This window comes from Mastacembelus armatus, chromosome 18, assembly GCF_900324485.2.
Source record: "Mastacembelus armatus chromosome 18, fMasArm1.2, whole genome shotgun sequence".
NCBI lineage: Eukaryota > Metazoa > Chordata > Actinopteri > Synbranchiformes > Mastacembelidae > Mastacembelus > Mastacembelus armatus.
Window position 1 is genome coordinate 9,991,946 of NC_046650.1, and position 22,610 is coordinate 10,014,555.

The window sequence follows — 22,610 nt, forward strand, 5'->3', positions numbered from 1 at the left end:
CTCCAAGACGATTCGGAGGGTATCGAACATCCGGTCTGTTATTTTTCTCGAAAGTTTAATAAGTACCAGACCGGGTATTCAACAGTTGAGAAGGAAACATTGGCATTAATACTAGCTCTACAGCATTTTGAAGTATATGTTGGTTCCAGCCATCTTCCTATCATAGTTTACACTGACCATAACCCACTCGTATTTCTCGCCCGAATGTACAACCACAACCAGCCACTAATGCTGATGGGCTCTCATGGTGCAAGTCTATCATCTAGACATCCGCCATAAGAAGGGCTCCGAAAACCTACTAGCAGATGCCTTATCTAGATGTGAGTAACACATTATTTTTTGTGTGTTTGGTACAAAAAAAAAAAAGTTTTACTTCTGAAAGTATGCGGACACAGTTAAAGCTGAAAGTGGACAAAGTTGAAGGGGCTTTTAACGTTCTCTCCATTCATTTCTATGTAAAAAAAATTCCGACAAAACCTGGAATATCTCGGAAAATATAAAAGATATCGCCAAAAAAAATAGAAGTAACCGTCTCCTCATCTAGCTGAACACGACGGTGTTCGAATGAAGTTTCTACGTCGAACGGTGTAGGACTAGACAGCGACCGAAAAACGACAGAATAATAAAAATAAAGAGAAAAAACGAAAAACATACCTGGTGTTTACAAAAATGATAAAGGAAACGAGAAAAGAAAGGCCCTTACTCACCTTGAGTCTTTCCACAGAAAATGATATTCAGCCCTAAAAGAAAGAAAAAAAACTGTTGAGAAAAACATAAAAACATGAGAGAACCTGTAACACAGAGAAAAGTGTGGCCCATCTTCACATCCACTGACACTGTCACTCTGCTGCTCTGCTTCTGAGAAATGTCTCTGTCTCACATTAATAATGTCTCAGAAAAAAGAAGAGGAAGAGACTGAGAAGCTGCTTTTCTTATTTAGTAAAATGACATCAGAATATTTCTCAGCTCCTCCTCCTGAGTACACCCTGCCTCTTCTTCTTCTGTCTTTTTATACAAACCCACACATCTACAATGGCTTTAACCACAACACACTGACATGTTTAGACTTCCTGCTCACTGCAACAATATATTAGCTTGTCTGCTGTGCAAAGGTTTGTGCCTGGTCATTAAACTCTTCAATTCAAATGTCATTAACAATAACTAAGTAACTATTGCACATCTGTGAAACTTAGGACCATTTATTTTCATTTAATCCCATCACAGTGTAAACTTCATGTCCCTGACACGTTTTTGTCATGTTGTACCCTAATGGCCACTGCATTCATTTCCACAAAGCCTCTATTGCGATGAGGTGTGTGTTTTGTGTATACTCATACACAATTTACAGTTATACGTATGATTATACTGTGTAGGCATGTATAGCATATATCATGGATTTAATACTTTCCTTGTTGAATTTAAGAGAAACTTGCAATATGTGTCTCTACAGCTTTAAAGGAAAACACAGGGGTCAGGATCAACATTCAGGAGGTTTTTCTTAGAGAAAATGAACCAAAGTCATTTTTGTCAGGTTTCAACAGCAACAGTCACCATGTGATTTAACTGTGTTGACACTCAGCTAATGGGCGTTGTGGTCTTTAGGTGAAGCTGCATACTGGGCTGTCTCATTCAGTTCATGGGAAACAGAACAAACAGCAATGTCTGGTCTTCAGCAACATGATAAATGATGTTCAGAAATGACAAACAGAATTTCTTTTGTTTTTATCTCATGTCTCAATTTTGATTTCAGAAACTAAATGCAAAAACAGGATATTAATGAAAGCAAACCCTGAGAAGAAACAGGCCAATCAGCTGCTTACTAGCCAGAGTTAAAAAACAAACAAAAGTTGTAAACACATTCTTATAAAGAATAATTTTGAATACCCAAATGACAAGTAACATAAGGAAGGGGATGGTCAATATATATTTCTCAAGAAAATAAACCAAGCAGGAAAATGTCACACCAATACTTTCCTATCTCTGAATCTAATGAATTATGACATTATGCTGTCACTGTGATATTTTGTAACACAGAAACTAAACCAGGTTTAAAAATCTTTTTAAATAAGTGAACAACAATATCAAAAACTGCACATAATTACAAAATCCATAAAAAGGTTTTATTTAAAAGGAAATTTAAATCCTTTACATCATCCTGATTTTCACAGGAGACATTCATGAGATCATGTTCTTTGGCTTCTGAAAATCCTGACTGACCTGGTGGTTTTGCTGTGACTTGGGATGTTTTGGCTTTTGCAGCGAACTGTACACTAGGTCAGTTTACACTCAGAGCACTGCCTCACCCTGGGCCGAAGCCTCATCTCTCTCCTGGTGTCCTTTCACATTTTTACACCTGTCAGTCTTGCCAATTGAAGGAGCCACATGTAGAACTTGCAAAATGCTGTAGACAGTTTCTACATTATGACTTTGCACAGACCCTATTCCCATCCTCACATCCAGCACCGATGCTTTGTATCAAGACAAAATGTGTAACTGCGTCTGAGAAAGACAATTTAGTGCATGTCTGCTTCCTGTACAAACTCACACCTCTGTACTGGGCTTGACCACAGTTCACTTTAACATGACGCTTCTTGACCTCCACTGCAAATATAAATGGACTGACTCAAATAAAACAGTAAAATGAGAAATCTGTGATGGAAGTGACAATAATTATTACAAGTCCTTTTCTGTGCATGTCTTACCTACACTAAACAGCCTGTACCTGTATAAACTAAATGTATGAATATTTAAACTGTGTGTATAAAAATACTGTATGAGAATGATGACAGGCAGCTTTAACTTTTTTTGTGAAAAACAAGAAAAACAAAAACAAGATCAGGAATGTCAGGAAGGCCAAGGTGTGAAAACTGGACTGGTGTAATCCACTTTTCTGTAGATAAACAGACAAGTTTCTGTTAAGACATTTGATTTCTCTTTAATTAGTAAAATTTAAGCTAAATTTAGCTCAATCTATAAACACTAATGTTCTGTAGATGTGTCTGTTTTCAACAATGTCAAGTAGATTAGTTGTCAGTGCCCAGCTTGAAGAAGGACATTAATAACCACAGTTAATTTGTAATTTTAAAGATCTCTTTTTACAAACAGAGAGAAAAGCAGTTCACTTAAGAACAATGCAAGAATACCAGATTGCAACTTCAGCAGCATATTGTCACATCATCATCTACACATATTTCCCCATATTGTGCACACAACCCAACTTCTGCTCCGATCACAACGCACAAAAAGCGATGTAAATTCTCTGAGAAACAGACAGGAACAAGTGGTCTGTCGAGACAAAAATCTCTTGCAACTTTGGCATAAACACTGTAAACTACTGGCTGCTAAACACTTGGCACAGCCAGCAGAGGCCTGAGAAGAAACAAACTTCAGTACGTGATAATTCAACTCAACTTCACTCCTACAAATCATGTCACTGAATTGATGTTTCATCAGAGTCATCACACTGGAACCTTTATCATCTCTGGTACTTATCTTTCTGCACACAGCAATCAAATCTTTATTTCTAGTATTTGCTAATAAAGAATGAGGAAGAAGATGGTTAAAATGCATTTCACAACCACAAACACCAAGAACAAAGCTTTGTCAAAAACATTTCAATCTCAGACCGGAAACTACGGAACTACTCTCCATGACTAATAACAGCTGAATGCAGAGAGATTAGATAAGTAAAACACAAGGTACCACAGACAGCAGTGTCCTGCAACATGTACCAAGTTAAAAGCACAGCTTAGTTATGCACTGTATGTGGCATGAAGTTATATCATTTAAAACATATTTACAATGAATTCTATTACTACAATTTAGGAAATGCATGCAGAACATTTTTCCCATGGAAGACACTGTTTTAAAAGGCTATATTTATTTTTTATATGTATTTATTGTTTATTTATTGCATTTATTTATTTGTTTTTTGTATTTTTCCTCCCATTTAGGGAAGCACATGACAAAACTCTGAAATGTAATTAACACGTAACACATTTGCAAAACTTCATTTGAAAGGAGAAGTGACGCAATGGCAGCGTAATGATACTGGACAGGAGATATTACAAAAAAAAGAGAGAACCAAGCTAGAATAGACACGCTTTACAGCACAACTCAAACATGAATTGGAAGTTCAAAAGTAGATACAAACAGTGTGTGGCCAACATGCTCAAAATCAAATGGAGATGTCATCATCACATGATTTCATAATAATCTTTGACTTCCTTTGGCTAATCCAAATATGCTTTCACAGCATCTGAAAAAGTTGTAAAGACAGCTGTAGAAAAGAGACAAAGGAGAGAATAAAAGCCTTTAAATTAAACTGAGTATTTACTTATTAAACGTTGTCAAGTTCATTACTGACATTTTCAGAGCTTCTCATTGATTCATAGACAACACTAACATTTGTCTTGCTAATTAATCCATAATTTGAATTGCTGAGTTAGTAAACAGCCCCAGGTTAAAGTTTAGACCATACCTTTATTTTCTAGCATCTTCAAAGCCTCTTGCTGTTTCATAAACACTCCCATCACCTACAGGTCAGTGATAATGAAAGAAAGAAAAAGTACCAAATATTTGTCAATAAACCAAAGTATTTGCTACAATTTACTCAGATTTCTATACTCTATTGACATGTTTCCCCTGAAGAATCACCTCTGTGAAAAAGTGTTTAGGATTAAACTGTTGGAAAACAACAGAAGACTGACCATGAAGAAGTACGGAGTAAACATGCTGCTGAGATTCATCCTCGTTCACTCTTTGTGTCTGGGTGAACCTGAAACTGTCATGATCCGTATTCTTGACTCCCTGTTTTGGTTTTACTTTGAAGGATCATGACAGGAACTAGTTTTTGTTTTTTGTTCCCTTGACTGTTGCCCCAATTAGTTATTGATTTCACCTGTGCCTTGTTTTGTCCCTTACCTTTTATACCTTGGTTTAGCCACTGTCCTTTGCCAGGTTGTTTGTTAATGCATGGTTTTGAGTCCTGCTAGACATTGTTCGAGCCTGTTGATACACTTGTTTTCTCTTGGATTTTTGATAGTGATGGGCAAGTGAAGCCTCATGAAGCACTGAGGCTTTTCTGACAATTGTGCCGAAAAAGATTCAAAGCTTCGAGACTTCAGTGACGGTGACATCTGGTGGACAACTGAAGCCATAGCAACCTCTAAAGAGCACGAATGAAGTACTGGCACTGTTTCAATCCCATGACAGCAGTAAAAGTTCAGACCTCTTGAGATCAAAATGATCCCAAACTTTAGAACGTCGCTTATTGGTGGGACTCGCCGTGAAACTTGCCAAAGTACTCTCACTCTCACTCTCCAAATCCTGAAGCAGAATGATGCATCTTATATAGCTGGTATGGCACCAAACCACTCAAACCTGTCAAACCTGTCAAGCTGTCATTGCCTCAGAATGCATGGAAACGCCATGAGCCAATGACACACACTGAAAGACTATGAGCCAATGAAAAGCTTTGAAACACTTTGAAGCAATGAAGAGTGAAGCGAAACAGTGATGATGTTCAAACGTCATCAGTCACGTGACACTGGTGTTTTGATACAAGCCTCGACACAGTGTTTCGAATCACTCCGCTTCAGGAAGAGTGACACAAGCTCCAGAGCCTCGGTATCATTTGCCCATCACTAGTATTCTGCCTCCTTTTTTTAAATTTAGTTTTCTGGTCTTTTCCCATGTCCTCTGTTCATGTGTCTTTGTCTCATTTCATGTTTTATCCCCTGGTGTTCTCATGCCCTGATTCCCTGTATTCATGCTCTTGTTTCCCTGTGTGTCTGGTGTGGCTCCTTAAGTGTGTGTGACCCAGACCCTCATGCCTTGTTCCCTGATGTCCATGTCTTTGTCCCGTGTTCATGTTTCATATCCATGGGTTTCCCTGCCTTGACCCGTCCCCACTTTGCTAATTGTTTTGTTTCCTGTTTCGCCAGTTCTGTTAAATAAAGTCTTGTTTGAACCTTGAGTACCAGAGTGGGCAATTACTGGTCCTAAAGTAAAGAATAATTCCTCGAAACCTGACAGAAACACGTAGTTTAAAAAGATGCAGTAGTTAGTAGCAGCTGGTAAATTATATTTAGCACTTTATTAAATGTTAACTTGGAGATGAAAAGTGTGTCACACCAACCTGTCACAGCATCGGCCTGTGAAAATGACACATTAATAAATGGGATTGTGTTACAAGTGATTCAAACTCATGCAACTCAAGACCAGAACAGACACAATGCTCAGAGCTAATTAAGAAAGTTGAATTTTCTTGCCACATATTACACAGAAAAATAAGCTTTAAATGCACATAATGAAAGGAACTCCGTCCATGACGAACAACACCTTCTATACAGATATACAACAACATTAATTTATACACATGACATAGTGTTACAGTAGTCAGAGCTCTCCTCTATGTTGTCATGTGTCCCTGTTAAAATGATCAAAGTGTTATAAAAAAAGACTCTTTCATTAGAGAGTGGCAATTATAATAAAAATCACAGTGTCATGTCATTAAACACTGCAGCTTCCAACAGCTTCATGTTGACCAAGTTTCTACTGTACCTGTTCCAGTGTTTCCAAAGCAAAATAAAATCACATAAATAAATGTAAATAATTACAAATAAGACAATGAATATTGGACCTTACACAGAGCAGGAAACATACAACACTAACAAACATGTACCTGTGGTTGAGTTTGGATTCATGTTATAGTAGTCAGAGCTCTCCTCTATGTTGTCATGTGTCCCTGTTAAGAGGATCACATGAAAGTATTAAAAAACACACTCTTTCATTAGAAACTGCCCATATGTTGATCAGAGTTGATACCGTACCTGTTCCAGTGTTTCCAGGGCGTCTGACTGTTTCATAGACACAATCATCACCTACAGGTCAGTGAGAGTCAAAACAAAGTCCCATCAGTCCCTCATGTCTGTGATATTAAGGCAGATTTAAGAGCTTCCTCAGGTCACATGTGGGTTCATGTGACAGTGTTAAAGCAGCAGCAGAGGGGCTGAGGGCACTTCTGTAAAGCTGGACACAAATGGACCAAAACATTTCCTGACGGCTCCTGATCAGAAGCTGAGCGTTAGAAAAAGCTGTGGCAGCGTTCAGAACGAGATGAAGGACTGACCGTGGAGAAGAGAGCTGTATACTGGCTGATTCTCATACTGGCTGACTGCTTGCTCTGTAGCAGAGCTCTGATTGGCTCTTTGACTGAACCTGAAACATGGAGTTTATACAAATGCATATTAGTGATAATCAGTCAAAGTTGCATTTAATAATGAAACATGTTTCCTGCTGTTTTTAAGATGGAGAACAGTGAAGACAGTGTTGTACAAACCTGCTGAAACAGGGAGCTGGAAAAAAGAAAAGACGTGTGATGTCACATGGTTTGTATTGTAAGTTGTTCCTCTGATAATCCACATAATAAATGATGAAGGACTTAAACCTCTTAGATCAGAGGAAAAAGGTCTTACCCCTGGATTGTCTGTAGCAACACAAAACGATCAGAACAATGAGTATGAATCCACAAACCAGCCCAACGATCAGCAGCACAGGAAACACAGAGGTTCCTGACACAGCTACTGGAAACAACAAGATTTAATAAAATATGAATGAACTTCATTTCTTTCACAAAAATCAGTCAGGTGATTTCAAGCTTTAGGAAAGACAAGAATATCTACAAAACCTAAAAAAGGAAAATCATGACATGTTTTCAATCTACTCACCAGTAACTGACATCCAGCTCTGTGGAGACTCTTGTCCTGAGAACTGACACTTGTAGAAACCTTCATCTGACTTTGACACTGCAGAAATACTCAGCTCCCCTCTGCTGTTATTATGGATAACTTTGTCATTTAGATAGAAAAACACACTGGAAACTAATTTGTCTTTTCTCAACTTGCAGCCAAGAGTAACAGAGTCTCCCTCAGCCACAGGACGGACTGGGCTCACCAGGATAATATCTGCATCTGGAAAACAGTTTCAGTCAGATCAGCTGCTGCAGATCTTCACAACAGGCTGATGTACAATGATGAGAACAGATGATTCTTTATTTTACAGGATCATTATAAGACCTGAAACTTGGTCTTGTGGACTCACAACCTACTTTGTTTCTTTAAAGAAACTTCTTACCAAAAAATAAACAGCTTCTACAATGTTCTATAGATTGTACAATACTTTTGAACTTCAGACATAAACATTTTAGTTCTGATCACATGTAAAAAAAAACATGAACTTGACTAAACATTTTTTGGGGAATTTCTTTTTTTTTTATTTTCAAACATTTGACCAGCACCTGAACAAACTATATTATTATGGATTTCTTTTAGTTTGTTTATTTTCTTTTTGACTATTTTTTATGAAGTGATCATGAATAACAACATTTTTACAAAAATCCTGAGCTTGTGTAGTGATCTGTATTTTCAGCATATTTGTGTTTATACTGTTTGGACAAACAGAAGATCTAAGTGACTTTAGGACCCAGGATTTGATGCTGAGTTGTGATGTTAAAGTTTGTGTCACCAGACAGCAGAGTAAAGGGTCAAAATCCTAAAAAGTCATCTGTATGTTCATACAACTGTGTCCTATGATACAGTAAACTGTAAATTAAATCATGTACTGGGATGTTGAGAAAACTGCATATACAGGGAAATGTGAAATAAAAACAAAACCTAATAAAACCTACCATGGACAGTGATGTTGACCGAATTACTGAACTCTCCGTATCCAGACTCACACCAGTACACTGCAGCACTGGACTGTGAAGTGGAGATTTTACATGTGTATCCAGTCATTCTCCCCTTAGAGGGACATGACAGGGACCTGTCCTCAGGAAACCTCCTGACTCTCCACTCAGCAGAGTTTCCCTCACAGCTCAGTGACACAGAGTCAGAGGTGAAGTGCTGCACTCTGTCAGGACTCACTGTGAGAGACGCTGCTGGATCAACATCTGACAAACAACATGATGAACTTGTGAGATAAACACAACTGGACAGTAACATTGAACCACTGCAACAGAAATAATCCTATAGTTTCCTTTAGGATCATACTGACACAGACTTTACTTCTCAGGACTATTTGGTCACAGACAAACAACTGGAAAGACCAAGATGAAGAAATAAACAAACTGACCTGCAGACCAGACCAACTTCAGTTCACTGTACTGAGTGTAAAACACTGGGTCTCCTCTTCCAGCTCTACACACATATCCTGCTGTGTGTGTCTGACCATGAACCATGTAGGAATCCTGTTCAGTCCCACTGCTGCTTCCAGGTAGCAGCTCATACCTGTAGGAGTCGCCTGATAGTTTGGGAACAGCCTTATACCAGTAGAACCTCCATCCTGCAGATGGATGTTCAACCTCACAGTTCAGAGTTACTGAGGCTCCAGGACTCAGCCATGATGGAGACACAGTGAGGACAGGTTTGGCCTGATCTGGTGGAAACAGATTTTCTCAGCATGAAAACAAATAATACAAATATAAAGGTGAACTATCTAAAGTATAATTACCTAAATAACAAATACTTTTCTACAGTTTCAGAAAAAACTAAAATGATGACTGATGAAGTTTGATTTGACTCACAGTCAGAGACTGTCAGTGTGGTGGCATCACTCCACTTTGTTAAAGACTGTGAACCTTTACTTCTGCCCTTACAGCTGTATTCTCCATTGGCTGATGACAAAACAGGTTGAATCTTGTAGTCATGTTGTGTTGGAGGTTTCAGTGAGTTAGTTGTTTTCCATTCATACTCCCACTCAGTGTTTGCTCCGTCCATGATCTCACATCTGAGAGTGACCGTCTCACCTCTGAATAGCTGAGACCAGCTGGGCTGCAGAGTCACAACCGCCCTGTTTGGGACTGTTCATGTTCAACAATCAGCAACAACAAAACAAAAATTACAGCAGGTTAAATCAACATCACACCATTAGTTTTAGTCTGAAATATTCATAAATACACAATAGGTTTCTCTGCACTTTGTATTCCATGAAAGTTTTACCAGACTCACCATATTTGTAGATTGTCACTGAGTCACTGTACTCTGTGTAGTAAACTGGGTCTCCTCTTCCTCCTCTGCACCAGTACAGTCCTTCCTGTGACACACTGATTTGTCCAGGTGAGTGGGAAACTGCATCTTGTCCAGTCAGGACTTTAGAGGATGTGTTACCTCTGTACCAGTGGTATTTCCATCCAGATGATGGTTTCACAGAGCAGGTCAGGGTCACACTGCCCCCTGCTGGAATGTCTGTGTCATCAGCACTCAGCTGGGCCTTTGGTTTACCTGATGTTTAGAATAAATACAGTGAGAAGCAAATTGATTAGACCACCACTCAGTGTAAGGATTGTGCCACAGCTACCAAAAGCAGACAGTTTTGGTTAGTACCAAATTCTTTCTGTATTTCTTTTCTGTAATGGTTAAACCTGTTAAACCCTGGACCTGATAATGTTGGATAATAAAATGTTGGATAATAAAATGTTAATCCTAACAGTGGTATCAGTGTTGATCCTATCAAGCAAAACAACAAAAGAAACAAAACAACAAAACAACAAACAGCAAACATGTCCAACAAAACAGGTCAGTGGTTAAAACAGGAGTTGCTCTAAAAATAAATATTTTTAACTTAATATAACAGATTTACAAGATATTCAGGCTTTTCACATATTCACAGTTTTTTCATGTGGCTTTATTTAAATATGCTGCATATTTTTATGCTAAACATAGAAAATAATTGTGCTGTGCGAATTTTGATTTTGACTTCGGGTCTCAACGATCACAAAAACTATGTAATCGAGAAAAAAAGCATTATTCCGTTTTTCCAGTTATTTTGGCCTGAATCACGCGGATGCACTTTTCACCCGAATTCTCTCAGCCTATTCTGTCAGTGAAACAAGTGGCGTATGTGATATTTGGTGCCATTTAAAAATCAGCTCGAGTGTAGCAAGAGAGCAGCCACAGAAGTCTTTGTTCAACAAAACAGGAAGAAGCAATTCTGTTGTTTGGAAAGTTTGGATTCGAAGAAGTGGACGTGGATCACAAACATATTATGGGGTTTACTACGTGGTGGTGTCAGGACCGCTGTTTGTACATTTGAATATATTTTCTATTACTTGTTTTGATGATTCATTTTTTTCTTCAATAAATACAACATATTTCCAAAATCACTGAGTAAACATGTAAAATAATCGTGATTATGATTTTTTCCATAATTGAACAGCCCTAGAAGATAAAGTTGTTCATTGGAAACTTTTCAAATCTAAACTAAATTTTACCCAAATCAAAAAGGACCAATGACTATTAGACTGGAAAAGAACTGGACTCAATTCCACAACATCTCTTCAAAGAAAAGTGGTTAAACACTCATGATGTTATGCAGCACTGACCCAGTCAGGAGGTTTGTACTGGAATTAAATTGAATGACTTGTATCTGAAAAGATATTCAGACAAACACTAACACACGTGTCATCTGATATTTTCTACTTCATTTATGTGGCAGCCATGTGCATCAGGTGTCAGCTGTAGTTTGCACTAAAACCACTGAAACATCTGCATCATAACAGCATTGGAGACATACAACATCTGGACAGTCACTTGGAGTCATGTACTGGTGTCGGAGTGGAGGTGCGGGAGAGAAGGTAGGACCCAAATGCAGGACAACAAAGGCTTTATTTCTCCTGGGACTTCCAGGGCAACAAATACAAAACTCAAAAGACAAAAACACACGGGAACTGGATGAAACAGTAAAACTAAGAAATGACTGGATGGGACGGTCATCATAAAAACTCACTTTCCAGGCAAACTAACTCTCACTACAACTTACAGCAACTAATGATTCAGCGAGGAACAAAGGATGGAGGGAGGCATAAATAGGGAAAACACAACAGGTGATTAAACACAGGTGAAAGGGATAAACAATAGACAACAGGTGAAACTAATGAACACAAATAACCAAAGTAAAGCTGCCGGGGACCAGAGCAGGGGGTAGACAGGAAGTCCCTTCAGCGTAAAGGTCCCCCGGCAGGAAGTCCCTTGACACTTGGAGTAAAAACCATAAAGTTCAATGGACTCCTTCAAACAACTCATTTTTCTCAGTGCCTGTAAAAACTGGTCTTTTGTTTCCTGGTTTAGATTAAACATAGTCAAAAGAAATGTACAACAAACATTTATTCATCTCCTCCTCCTCCTCGCGAAGCCCGTTGCCCCGGCGGAAAACAGTCTCCATCCCGCTCAGCTACTACATCCGTGCGCCGTAGGATCCTTCGCGAGGCCGTGCTCAGGCACACTCACGGGCACCCTAGCTACGGACCAACCGAACTGCCGCCTCCATCTTCCACCTCAGCACCTGATGTCACCGCCCCGCCTCCCCGCCAGTCAACAAGACGACAGGACTCAAACGGCCAACTACTGGCGACTTCTCCACGCCCCCTTTTCCCCCCAACCACGTTAATCATCGGAGACTCAACTATAAGGAATGTACGCTTTTTCAACGCCACTACTCACTGTTTCCCTGGAGCTACGACCTCAGACATCTTGGCCATGCTTCCTGGATTACTGCCAACACTTCCGTCTTCCATCATTAGAATGATTGTTCATATCGGAACTTGTGACACGTCACTCCACCAGTCTGAACTAACTAAAAAGGATTTTCTCTCTCTCCTCCACCTCCTAAGCAACTGTGGTAAGACTATTTTCATGTCTGGTCCCATCCCCACGTTTGGAAGAGGCTCTGGCCGCTTCAGCAGAATCCTCAATCTCAACACCTGGCTCAAGTCTGTCTCCCTGTCCTACAATCTCCATTTCGTCGACAACTTCAACCTCTTCTGGAACCGACCTGCCTTCTTTGCAGGAGATGGTCTGCATCCCAACCGCCTGGGCTCCCATATACTTTCCACCAACATTCAACATGCAGTTCACTGTACCCCACACGCTAACACTGGACAACCTGTCCATTCTGTCCCACAAGCCTGACTATCTGACTCCATACTACCAATCCCCTCCATCTGGTCATCCTCCCGACCTCAGCCGAGGAAACCTGGTATACGCCTGATCAACCACTCTGTTCTAGCTAACATCCCCAGACACATGGACTCTACACCTTTCCATAACACTCATTTTGGGCTACTTAACGTTCGCTCCCTCTCTCAAAAAGCATCCCTCATCTTTGACATTATTCTAAAACACAATCTCGACATCCTGTGCTTAACTGAAACCTGGCAGCAGCCCAACGACTTCACTGAACTTAATCAATCTATTCCTCCTGGTTTCACATATCTCACCCATCCACGCCTCTCGGGACGCGGTGGCGGCCTCGCCATACTGTTCAACCTTAAATACAAAATATCCATCCACCCCACTGTCACCTTTCAGTCCTTTGAAGCTCTCATAGCACGTATTCACGGTCACACACCAACCTTCTTGGCCACTATCTACCGCCCACCAAAACCCAACCCGACCTTCCTGGATGAACTGTCTGACCTCTTAGCCAACCTCATCTCTCTGTCAGCCAACATAATTCTTCTTGGTGATTTTAACATCCACTTCGACAATCCCAACAACACCACAACAAAAGACTTCATTTCCTGTCTGGACAGCTTTGGGCTCCAACAATACATCACCTCCCCAACACATTCTCTAGGCCACACCCTCGACTTAGTCTGCTGCTCTGGCGTCACAGCTCAGTCATGTTCTACCCTCGACACCTCCTTCTCCGACCACAAACTAGTCTGCTTTAACTCCAAACTACCTATCTTCAAAACCCACCTCTCCCGCACCATCACCTTCCGTAACTTAAAGAACATCGACCTCCCCTCCTTCACTGCTGCTCTCAACAACCTTTCATGTTCTAATTATACACCGTCCCTCTCCAACATGTTATCCAATTTCAACCGTGAGCTACGAAATCTACTCGACAACTTCGCCCCACTCAAAACTAGATCTGTATCCTTTACGCACTCTGCTCCGTGGTACACCCCCGAACTCCGCCTCCTCAAAACCCAAGCCCGTCGCCTTGAACGTCTCTTCAAAAAAACCGGTTCATCCACCCACAAGGACTTATACCTAAACCACATACTGAAGTACAAGCAAACCATTACCCAAACAAAATCTGACTTCTATGCCTCTCTTATTGTATCCGCCTCTGGCTCCACGCGTTCCCTCTTCTCCACTGTCAAAAATTTATTGGGCCCTCCCGATACTCCTCTCTTCCCCTCACTCTCCACCACCTTGTGCAATAACTTCCTGGATTTCTTCTCATCAAAAATCGAAAATATACACCAGCAATTTCCCCCCATCTGTGACACTGCGAACTGCCTCCACTGTACCCTACCCTGTCTATCAGTATCCTCCCCGCTTTCGAGTTTTATCATTCCACCCACCACCGTTATCTCTTCATTGATCCTCAAATCCAAACCCTCAACCTGTAAACTTGACCCCCTACCAACCAACCTCGTCAAGCTCTGTCTCCCCTCTCTCCTTCCTCATCTTACCCACATTATTCACACTTCCCTCAGTTCTGGTATCGTACCCCCATCACTCAAGACAGCCATCATCACACCAATCCTAAAAAAACCTGGCCTCGATCCTGCGAACCTTAACAACTTCCGCCCTATCTCCAATCTCCCGTTCCTCTCTAAAATTCTTGAAAAAGTTGTCCACCACCAGGTCCATACCCACCTTGCCGCCAATAGCTTATACGAACACTTTCAATCTGGTTTCCGCCATCTTCACAGCACTGAAACTGCCCTGGTCAAAATCACCAACGACCTCCTAGTAGCCGCAGACTCTGGCCTTGTCTCCATCCTCATCCTCCTTGACCTAACTGCAGCTTTTGACACCATCTCGCACAATATTCTCCTCCATCGCCTTGCTTCCATCGGCATAGCCGGCTCGGTCCTCTCATGGTTCACCTCCTACCTCTCTGACCGCACCCAGTCCGTCCATCTCCAGAACTTCCACTCCCAGCCCTCTACTGTCAGTTGTGGCGTGCCCCAGGGCTCTGTCCTGGGGCCCCTCCTCTTCATTATTTATCTCCTTCCTCTCGGACATATCTTTAGGCAACATAACATCAATTTCCACTGTTATGCAGACGACACCCAGCTCTACCTCTCTGCTGCTCCATCTTCTACCCTCCCCCCTCCCTCCCTCCTTACCTGCTTACATAATATCAAATCCTGGTTCACCCATAACTTTTTGAAACTCAACCCCGACAAAACTGAAATTCTCCTCGTGGGCACCAAATCCACCCTTTCTAAAACCAGCACCTTCTCCATTTTAATTGACAACAATACTGTCCTCCCCTCCCCCCAAGTTAAAAGCCTGGGTGTCATCCTAGACGGTACTCTCTCCTTCACTCAGCATATCAATACCACTACCCGGTCAGCCTACTCCCATCTCCGTAACATAAACCGCATCCGTTCTTCACTCACCATCGATAGCACGGCCATACTCGTTAATGCCTTTGTCACCTCTCGTTTGGATTACTGTAACTCACTCCTCACTGGTCTACCTCTCAAATCACTTCATAAACTTCAACTTGTCCAGAACTCTGCTGCCCGAATCATCACCAGAACTCCATTCTCACATCATATTACCCCTGTCCTTAAACAACTTCACTGGCTCCCTGTGTCCTTCCGTATAAACTATAAAATCCTCCTTCTCACCTACAAAGCCCTCCACTCTATTGCCCCACCATACATCACTGATCTACTTCACATCTATTCTCCGCCTCGTACTCTCCGTTCCTCCAGTTCCACTCTCCTCTGCACCCCTACAGTGCGCCTGGCCACCATGGGCGCTAGATCCTTCAGCCACACTGCGCCCCGCCTTTGGAACATTCTCCCTCATCGCATCCGGTCGTCTCCGGACTTATCAACTTTTAAATCATCACTCAAAACGTATCTGTTCCGTATAGTGTTTTCCACCTAACTGTCTTAACTTCTCAAAGCAGCCCGTGATGTTCTACCACCCTCTGCCTATTTCATATTGTCTCATATTGTTTCATATTTGTTGTTCTGTCATCTGGGTTTCTGTGTTTCAATTTGCTTTTGCTGTGCATCGCCCACCTCCTGGATGCTCCGCACTTTTGCCTTTACTTTCTGGCCCTCTGTTAATGCATTGTTGATTTTATTGTTGTTTTAATGCACTCTATGTATTTCATGCTGTATGCTTCCTTTTTCTCTCTGTAAGGTGACCTTGAGAGTTTGAAAGGCGCCATGAAATAAAATGTATTATTATTATTATTATATTATTATCTTACCTGACACAGTCAGTGTGACGACTTCACTCCACTCTGTCAATAAATAGTCATTTCTACCCCGGCAGCTGTATCTTCCACTGTCAGACTCAGTAGCTGCAGTGATCCTGTGTTCATTGTGTGTTGGACGTCTGTCTAACTTGTCTGCTTTCCATTCATACGTCCATTCAGTTCGTCCACCTCCCTGAATCTCACATCTGACAGTGATGGTCTCACCCCTGTATATCAGAGGCCAGTTGGGCTGCAGGGTCACAGTGGCCTCATCTGGAACTGTTCACAGAAAAACACAGTTAGGAAACTAACAGAGACAGAAAATCTAAAATTAAATAAAAGTCAACTCAGAAGCCATGGACAGTAAAATCACAGACAGATGAAAACATCTGGAGCAGTGTCTTTAAAAAACAACGTAAAGAAACAAAACAACTGGGCATCAGGAGCAGAACTTTCTCCAGAGGTAAAAGGACTTTGTCAGCACGTTTTTAAGGAGCAGCAGCTGAAACTCAGCAAACAGAGGGTGACAGCTGTTCTCCAAAATACTACTAGTCTGCACAGACATTTACACAGAGCAGACAGAACAGGCTGTTTGTCCCCCAGTTATTTTGGACAACACTGTGATGATCCTCTGGAGCTGAGTCTTGTTTCTAACATCCAGGTTTCTGTACCAGCAGCTCAGTGAAAATACTGAAACACATTTAGGAAAAGATTCAGCAAAGAATCTTCATGAAACTGATGAAACCAGGAGATTCACTGATATTTAGAACATATAAGAGTAAAGTGTTAGGAAACATCTTTCTGTCAGAGAACCACAGCCTGAGGAGAGAATCTGAAACTGAGCCTACAGAGGGCGACAGTGATCCTCCAAAATGAATTCAATAAAAGGTCCAAGAGTCAGGCCCTTTGTGTTCAGCATTAATAAAGTATGTTATGTTCTTTATGGAATAACAACAAATGCTGAGATGTGGACATGAAGAGCATGTTCAACTTCCAGCACAATTTATCATCAACTTTACAAATGGGAAAATATTTCAGCCATTTTTCCACTGATGTGTGTTCCCGACCAGCTGAACCTCCTTATTCACAACCACAGCCTTTGTCTCATCAACACTCAGCTTAAATCACAATGTTTAATAAGTTATCACACAATCAAATCCACAAACACTGCATGAAGAAGTCACAGGTTTTATCCAGGGTCAGATGGTTAAACATGAATCTGAACAGTATTAATGAAGGAACTTCAGCTTCTCTACTGTGTCTGTTCATCAATTAAAGGATCTGACAAATGTTACATTAATACCATGATCAATATTTAGTTATTGATTTCAAACTTTCACAAAGACATAAAAGTTCCTGGACTTTAGTTTTTCATTCATCATGTTTCATTTTTCATCACACATTGATCTCTTCCACACTTCAGGTGATTTTTAGTCATTTAAAGGATCCATGTTGTTTTATTCCAGAGTAAATGTGTAAACTCACCAGTTTCCTCAATAGTGATTGGTTCACTTTCAAGTGTGACAGATTTTCTCTCATTTCTCACTCCTCTGCAGTTGTAAAATCCTCCTTGTGAGACAGAGACTCTGTTTGAAACAGCTTCAGCTTTATAAAAATCCTTTTTACTAGTTGAGGTTTGTCTGAACCAGTCATATTTAATGACAGTACGGTCCTGCACAGAGCAGGTCAGTGTCACGCTGCCTCCTGCTGGTATGACTGTTCTGTCTGCTGTCACAGTGGCCTTGACTCCAGTTTCTTCTACAGCTACAAAAACAACCAAACAAGAAAATGATGATAATGTAAAGTATTTAAATAACACAATGGAAACAACATGTATTTGACATTATACATAATGTTTTGCTGAGGTTTAGCCTGTTTGGTTCCATGTGTTTATGAAATCAGACCAAACAGTAACACACTGACTCCAAACCACAAACGTATTGACAGAAAACATTTAGCTGAATTTAAATGTCTATATGAAGTGAACTAACACAGATGTTTTCATACAGGACACAGGTCTCACTGAATGGTTTAATGTGTTTGATGATAATGTGAAACACGTGTCATGGACTTTGCTGCCACCAGAGCTCAACAACTGAATAACTACAGATTTTGGAGTCTAGTGGTCACAAACACAGAATATACAACACACCAACAATCACTGAAGTTGTTACTTAGACACTTTATATCATTTGTCACACATCTGTATGTGAAGCTTTTATATTGTGATTTCTCAATTTTGATAGTTCAACAGAAAAGGCACTGCGGCAGCCACGTCTCTCCTCAAAGTGAGAGCAGAAACACTTCCTGTCTAACAATTAGACTGATTTTTAGTATAATCTTTTATCTTTTGTTAAAATCAGTCCCAATTGTGGCTGATCCACTGGGCCCATTAGATTTAGCAGCACTCTCCACTTGTTCATCATTTTGCCCTTTGGTCAGATAAGACCATGAAGAGAAAACCCATTTGTGTCGTCAAGGTAACAGACTTTTCCTCAAGGTTCAGTGCAACATTTGATCGTCCAACATCAACATGTAAAACACTGTCCATAAAAAGTAAATACCAAAATAAAATGTTTCTGAAGATTAAGCAGCTTCATATTTTTGGACACTAATCTGGTAATTTAATCATTTATAGAGTATCATGAAGTAAAATGGTGTTTACATGATGATGGATAATAGTATTGAGAGTATTACAATTAATCATAAAAAGAGACAATATTATATGTAATAATATATAAATGATGAAGGAAACGAGAAAACAAAGGCAACTACTCACCTTGAGTTTCTCCACAGAAAAGGATATTCAGCCCTAAAATAAAGAATAAAAGCTCATTAGCCATGATCAGTCTGATAGAAGTCAATATGATAAAACACTAAAACATTTAAAGACCAAGTGGAGATTCAGCAGAAGCAGCTGATACTGAAAACATTTGAAATGTTATTTATGTTGTAAAAATGTAGCAAGATTTAAAAATATGTAAAATAAATAAATGAAAAACTATATAGTAAAAACCTGAGACAATACAGTTCATTGTGCAACACATCTACCAATAAACTGTACAACAATAACTAGTCCAGTAGTGGATTTAACACTGTCCTCCACTCTGAGCGAAGCCAAATCAGTGACCAAGTTGCAACTACAAAACTACCATGTTGATAAAAACATCAAAACATGAGTGAACCTGTAAAGGGACAGAAGTGGAAAACCACTGATGTACTCACAGCAAAATGACAGCACACAGAGAAAAGTGTGGCCCATCTTCACATCCACTGACACTGTCACTCTGCTGCTCTGCTTCTGAGAAATGTCTCTGTCTCACATTAATAATGTCTCAGAAAAAAGAAGAGGAAGAGACTGAGAAGCTGCTTTTCTTATTTAGTAAAATGACATCAGAATATTTCTCAGCTCCTCCTCCTGAGTACACCCTGCCTCTTCTTCTTCTGTCTTTTTATACAAACCCACACATCTACAATGGCTTTAACCACAACACACTGACATGTTTAGACTTCCTGCTCACTGCAACAATATATTAGCTTGTCTGCTGTGCAAAGGTTTGTGCCTGGTCATTAAACTCTTCAATTCAAATGTCATTAACAATAACTAAGTAACTATTGCACATCTCTGAAACTTAGGACCATTTATTTTCATTTAATCCCATCACAGTGTAAACTTCATGTCCCTGACACTGTGAACACATGTTCACTGTGTATACTGACATGTACAGCATGTCTTGTATGTGTGGGCTCATTACTTTGCTCAGTGAATTTGACAGAAAATATGATCCAGACTTTTCTTATTTAGTGGAATTATTTGATCCATGTTTGATCCAGGAGGTTTTTCTCTTTCATCATGTATACACCATTTTATGTTTTTCTTAGAGAGAAAATGAACCAAAGTCATTTTTGTCAGTTTTCAACAGCAACAGTCACCATGTGATTTAACTGTGTGTTGACACTCAGCTAATGGGCGTTGTGGTCTTTAGGTGAAGCTGCATACTGGGCTGTCTCATTCAGTTCATGGGAAACAGAACAAACACAGCAATGTCTGGTCTTCAGCAACATGATAAACGTCTCAGACTAAAATCTGACAAGACACAGTTAAACGTCCTGACTGATGCTCAGAAGTGACAATGAAGGAGATTTTTTTTAGCTTTTACCTCATGTTTCTAAAATGATTTCAGAAACTAAATACAAAAACAGGAAATCAATTAAACCAAACCCTGAACCATTGTGTGCAACAACCAGGTTGTGTTGGGCAATTTTGGCCTGAGAAGAAACAGACCAAGCAGCTTCTTATTAGCATAAAAAAAAAATCCCCTTCCAGTTCCTCTTTACACACTAAGTTGTAAAATGACATTTTTATAAAAGAAGAATTTTGAACAGTCCAATGACTGGTGCCAACAAGTGGACGGTCAATATATTTTCTATATATTTCTCAGAAGAAAACAAACCAAGCAGGAAGGTTTTGCACCTTCAGTGCTTCCTATGACCTCAGTCTGCTGACTGTGGTCAGGCAGGTGTCAAACATGTCATCGCCCTGACAGCAGACACTTGGTTTGAGCCAACGCCTGTTTCTCTTATTGTGGTACTGCAGCACTAATTAAAGACAGCACAGAAATACACACAGCTCAGTGAACAGTTTGCATTACACTATAGCGACATATCCACAGAATATTTTAGCAGATATTCAGCTCCTTTCTGTCCTCACTTTGGATCAGACTATCATCACTGCAGAATCCAGGATTCAGCCATGATGGAGACAGAGTGAGGACAGGTTTGGGAAGATTTATTCAAACAGGTCACTGTGTCAAAGCCTCTGACACACTCAAATATGGCGACATCTGCTGGACACAACCTGACATTGCATGAGGAGCAACAAAGGAGCAGTCAAGAAGAAAACAGCCATATTCATTCCTGTTTTGTTGATGTATTGATCTTTATATGGATCTGAAACAAAATCACACAATCACAGAGTCAGGGAAATAATTACAAATAGGACAAATAATGAAAACTGGACCTTACATGAAGAAGGAAATGAATAAAACCAGATTTTTGCATGAAATGCAGTTAAAATCCTAAAAACAAACATCTATTCAGTATAAAAATGATGATGTACCAAATATAACAGCTGTGTCGTGTATTTTCAGAATAAAACTACATTTAAATCAGATGTAATTAGCTTTAGAAATTTTAAACAAACATGTACCTGTGGTTGAGTTTGGATTCATGTTATAGTAGTCAGAGCTCTCCTCTATGTTGTCATGTCTCCCTGTTAAAATGATCAAAGTGTTATTAAAAAAGACTCTTTCATTAGAGAGTGGCAATTATAATAAAAATCACAGTGTCATGTCATTAAACACTGCAGCTTCCAACAGCTTCATGTTGACCAAGTTTCTACTGTACCTGTTCCAGTGTTTCCAAAGCAAAATAAAATCACATAAATAAATGTAAATAATTACAAATAAGACAATGAATATTGGACCTTACACAGAGCAGGAAACATACAACACTAACAAACATGTACCTGTGGTTGAGTTTGGATTCATGTTATAGTAGTCAGAGCTCTCCTCTATGTTGTCATGTGTCCCTGTTAAGAGGATCACATGAAAGTATTAAAAAACACACTCTTTCATTAGAAACTGCCCATATGTTGATCAGAGTTGATACCGTACCTGTTCCAGTGTTTCCAGGGCGTCTGACTGTTTCATAGACACAATCATCACCTACAGGTCAGTGAGAGTCAAAACAAAGTCCCATCAGTCCCTCATGTCTGTGATATTAAGGCAGATTTAAGAGCTTCCTCAGGTCACATGTGGGTTCATGTGACAGTGTTAAAGCAGCAGCAGAGGGGCTGAGGGCACTTCTGTAAAGCTGGACACAAATGGACCAAAACATTTCCTGACGGCTCCTGATCAGAAGCTGAGCGTTAGAAAAAGCTGTGGCAGCGTTCAGAACGAGATGAAGGACTGACCGTGGAGAAGAGAGCTGTATACTGGCTGATTCTCATACTGGCTGACTGCTTGCTCTGTAGCAGAGCTCTGATTGGCTCTTTGACTGAACCTGAAACATGGAGTTTATACAAATGCATATTAGTGATAATCAGTCAAAGTTGCATTTAATAATGAAACATGTTTCCTGCTGTTTTTAAGATGGAGAACAGTGAAGACAGAGTGTTGTACAAACCTGCTGAAACAGGGAGCTGGAAAAAAGAAAAGACGTGTGATGTCACATGGTTTGTATTGTAAGTTGTTCCTCTGATAATCCACATAATAAATGATGAAGGACTTAAACCTCTTAGATCAGAGGAAAAAGGTCTTACCCCTGGATTGTCTGTAGCAACACAAAACGATCAGAACAATGAGTAT

General features: G+C 40.1%; 1 protein-coding gene across 1 annotated transcript in view; it reads right to left on the bottom strand.

The window, feature by feature from the left end:
• Positions 1 to 22,610, bottom strand: part of LOC113125193 (titin-like) — a 245,017-nt gene that overhangs the window by 87,286 nt on the left and 135,121 nt on the right. The window contains exon 47 of the mRNA XM_026298523.2: positions 10,011 to 10,283. Coding sequence (XP_026154308.1) covers positions 10,011 to 10,283 — 273 coding nt within the window. The remainder of the gene's footprint in view (positions 1 to 10,010; positions 10,284 to 22,610) is intronic.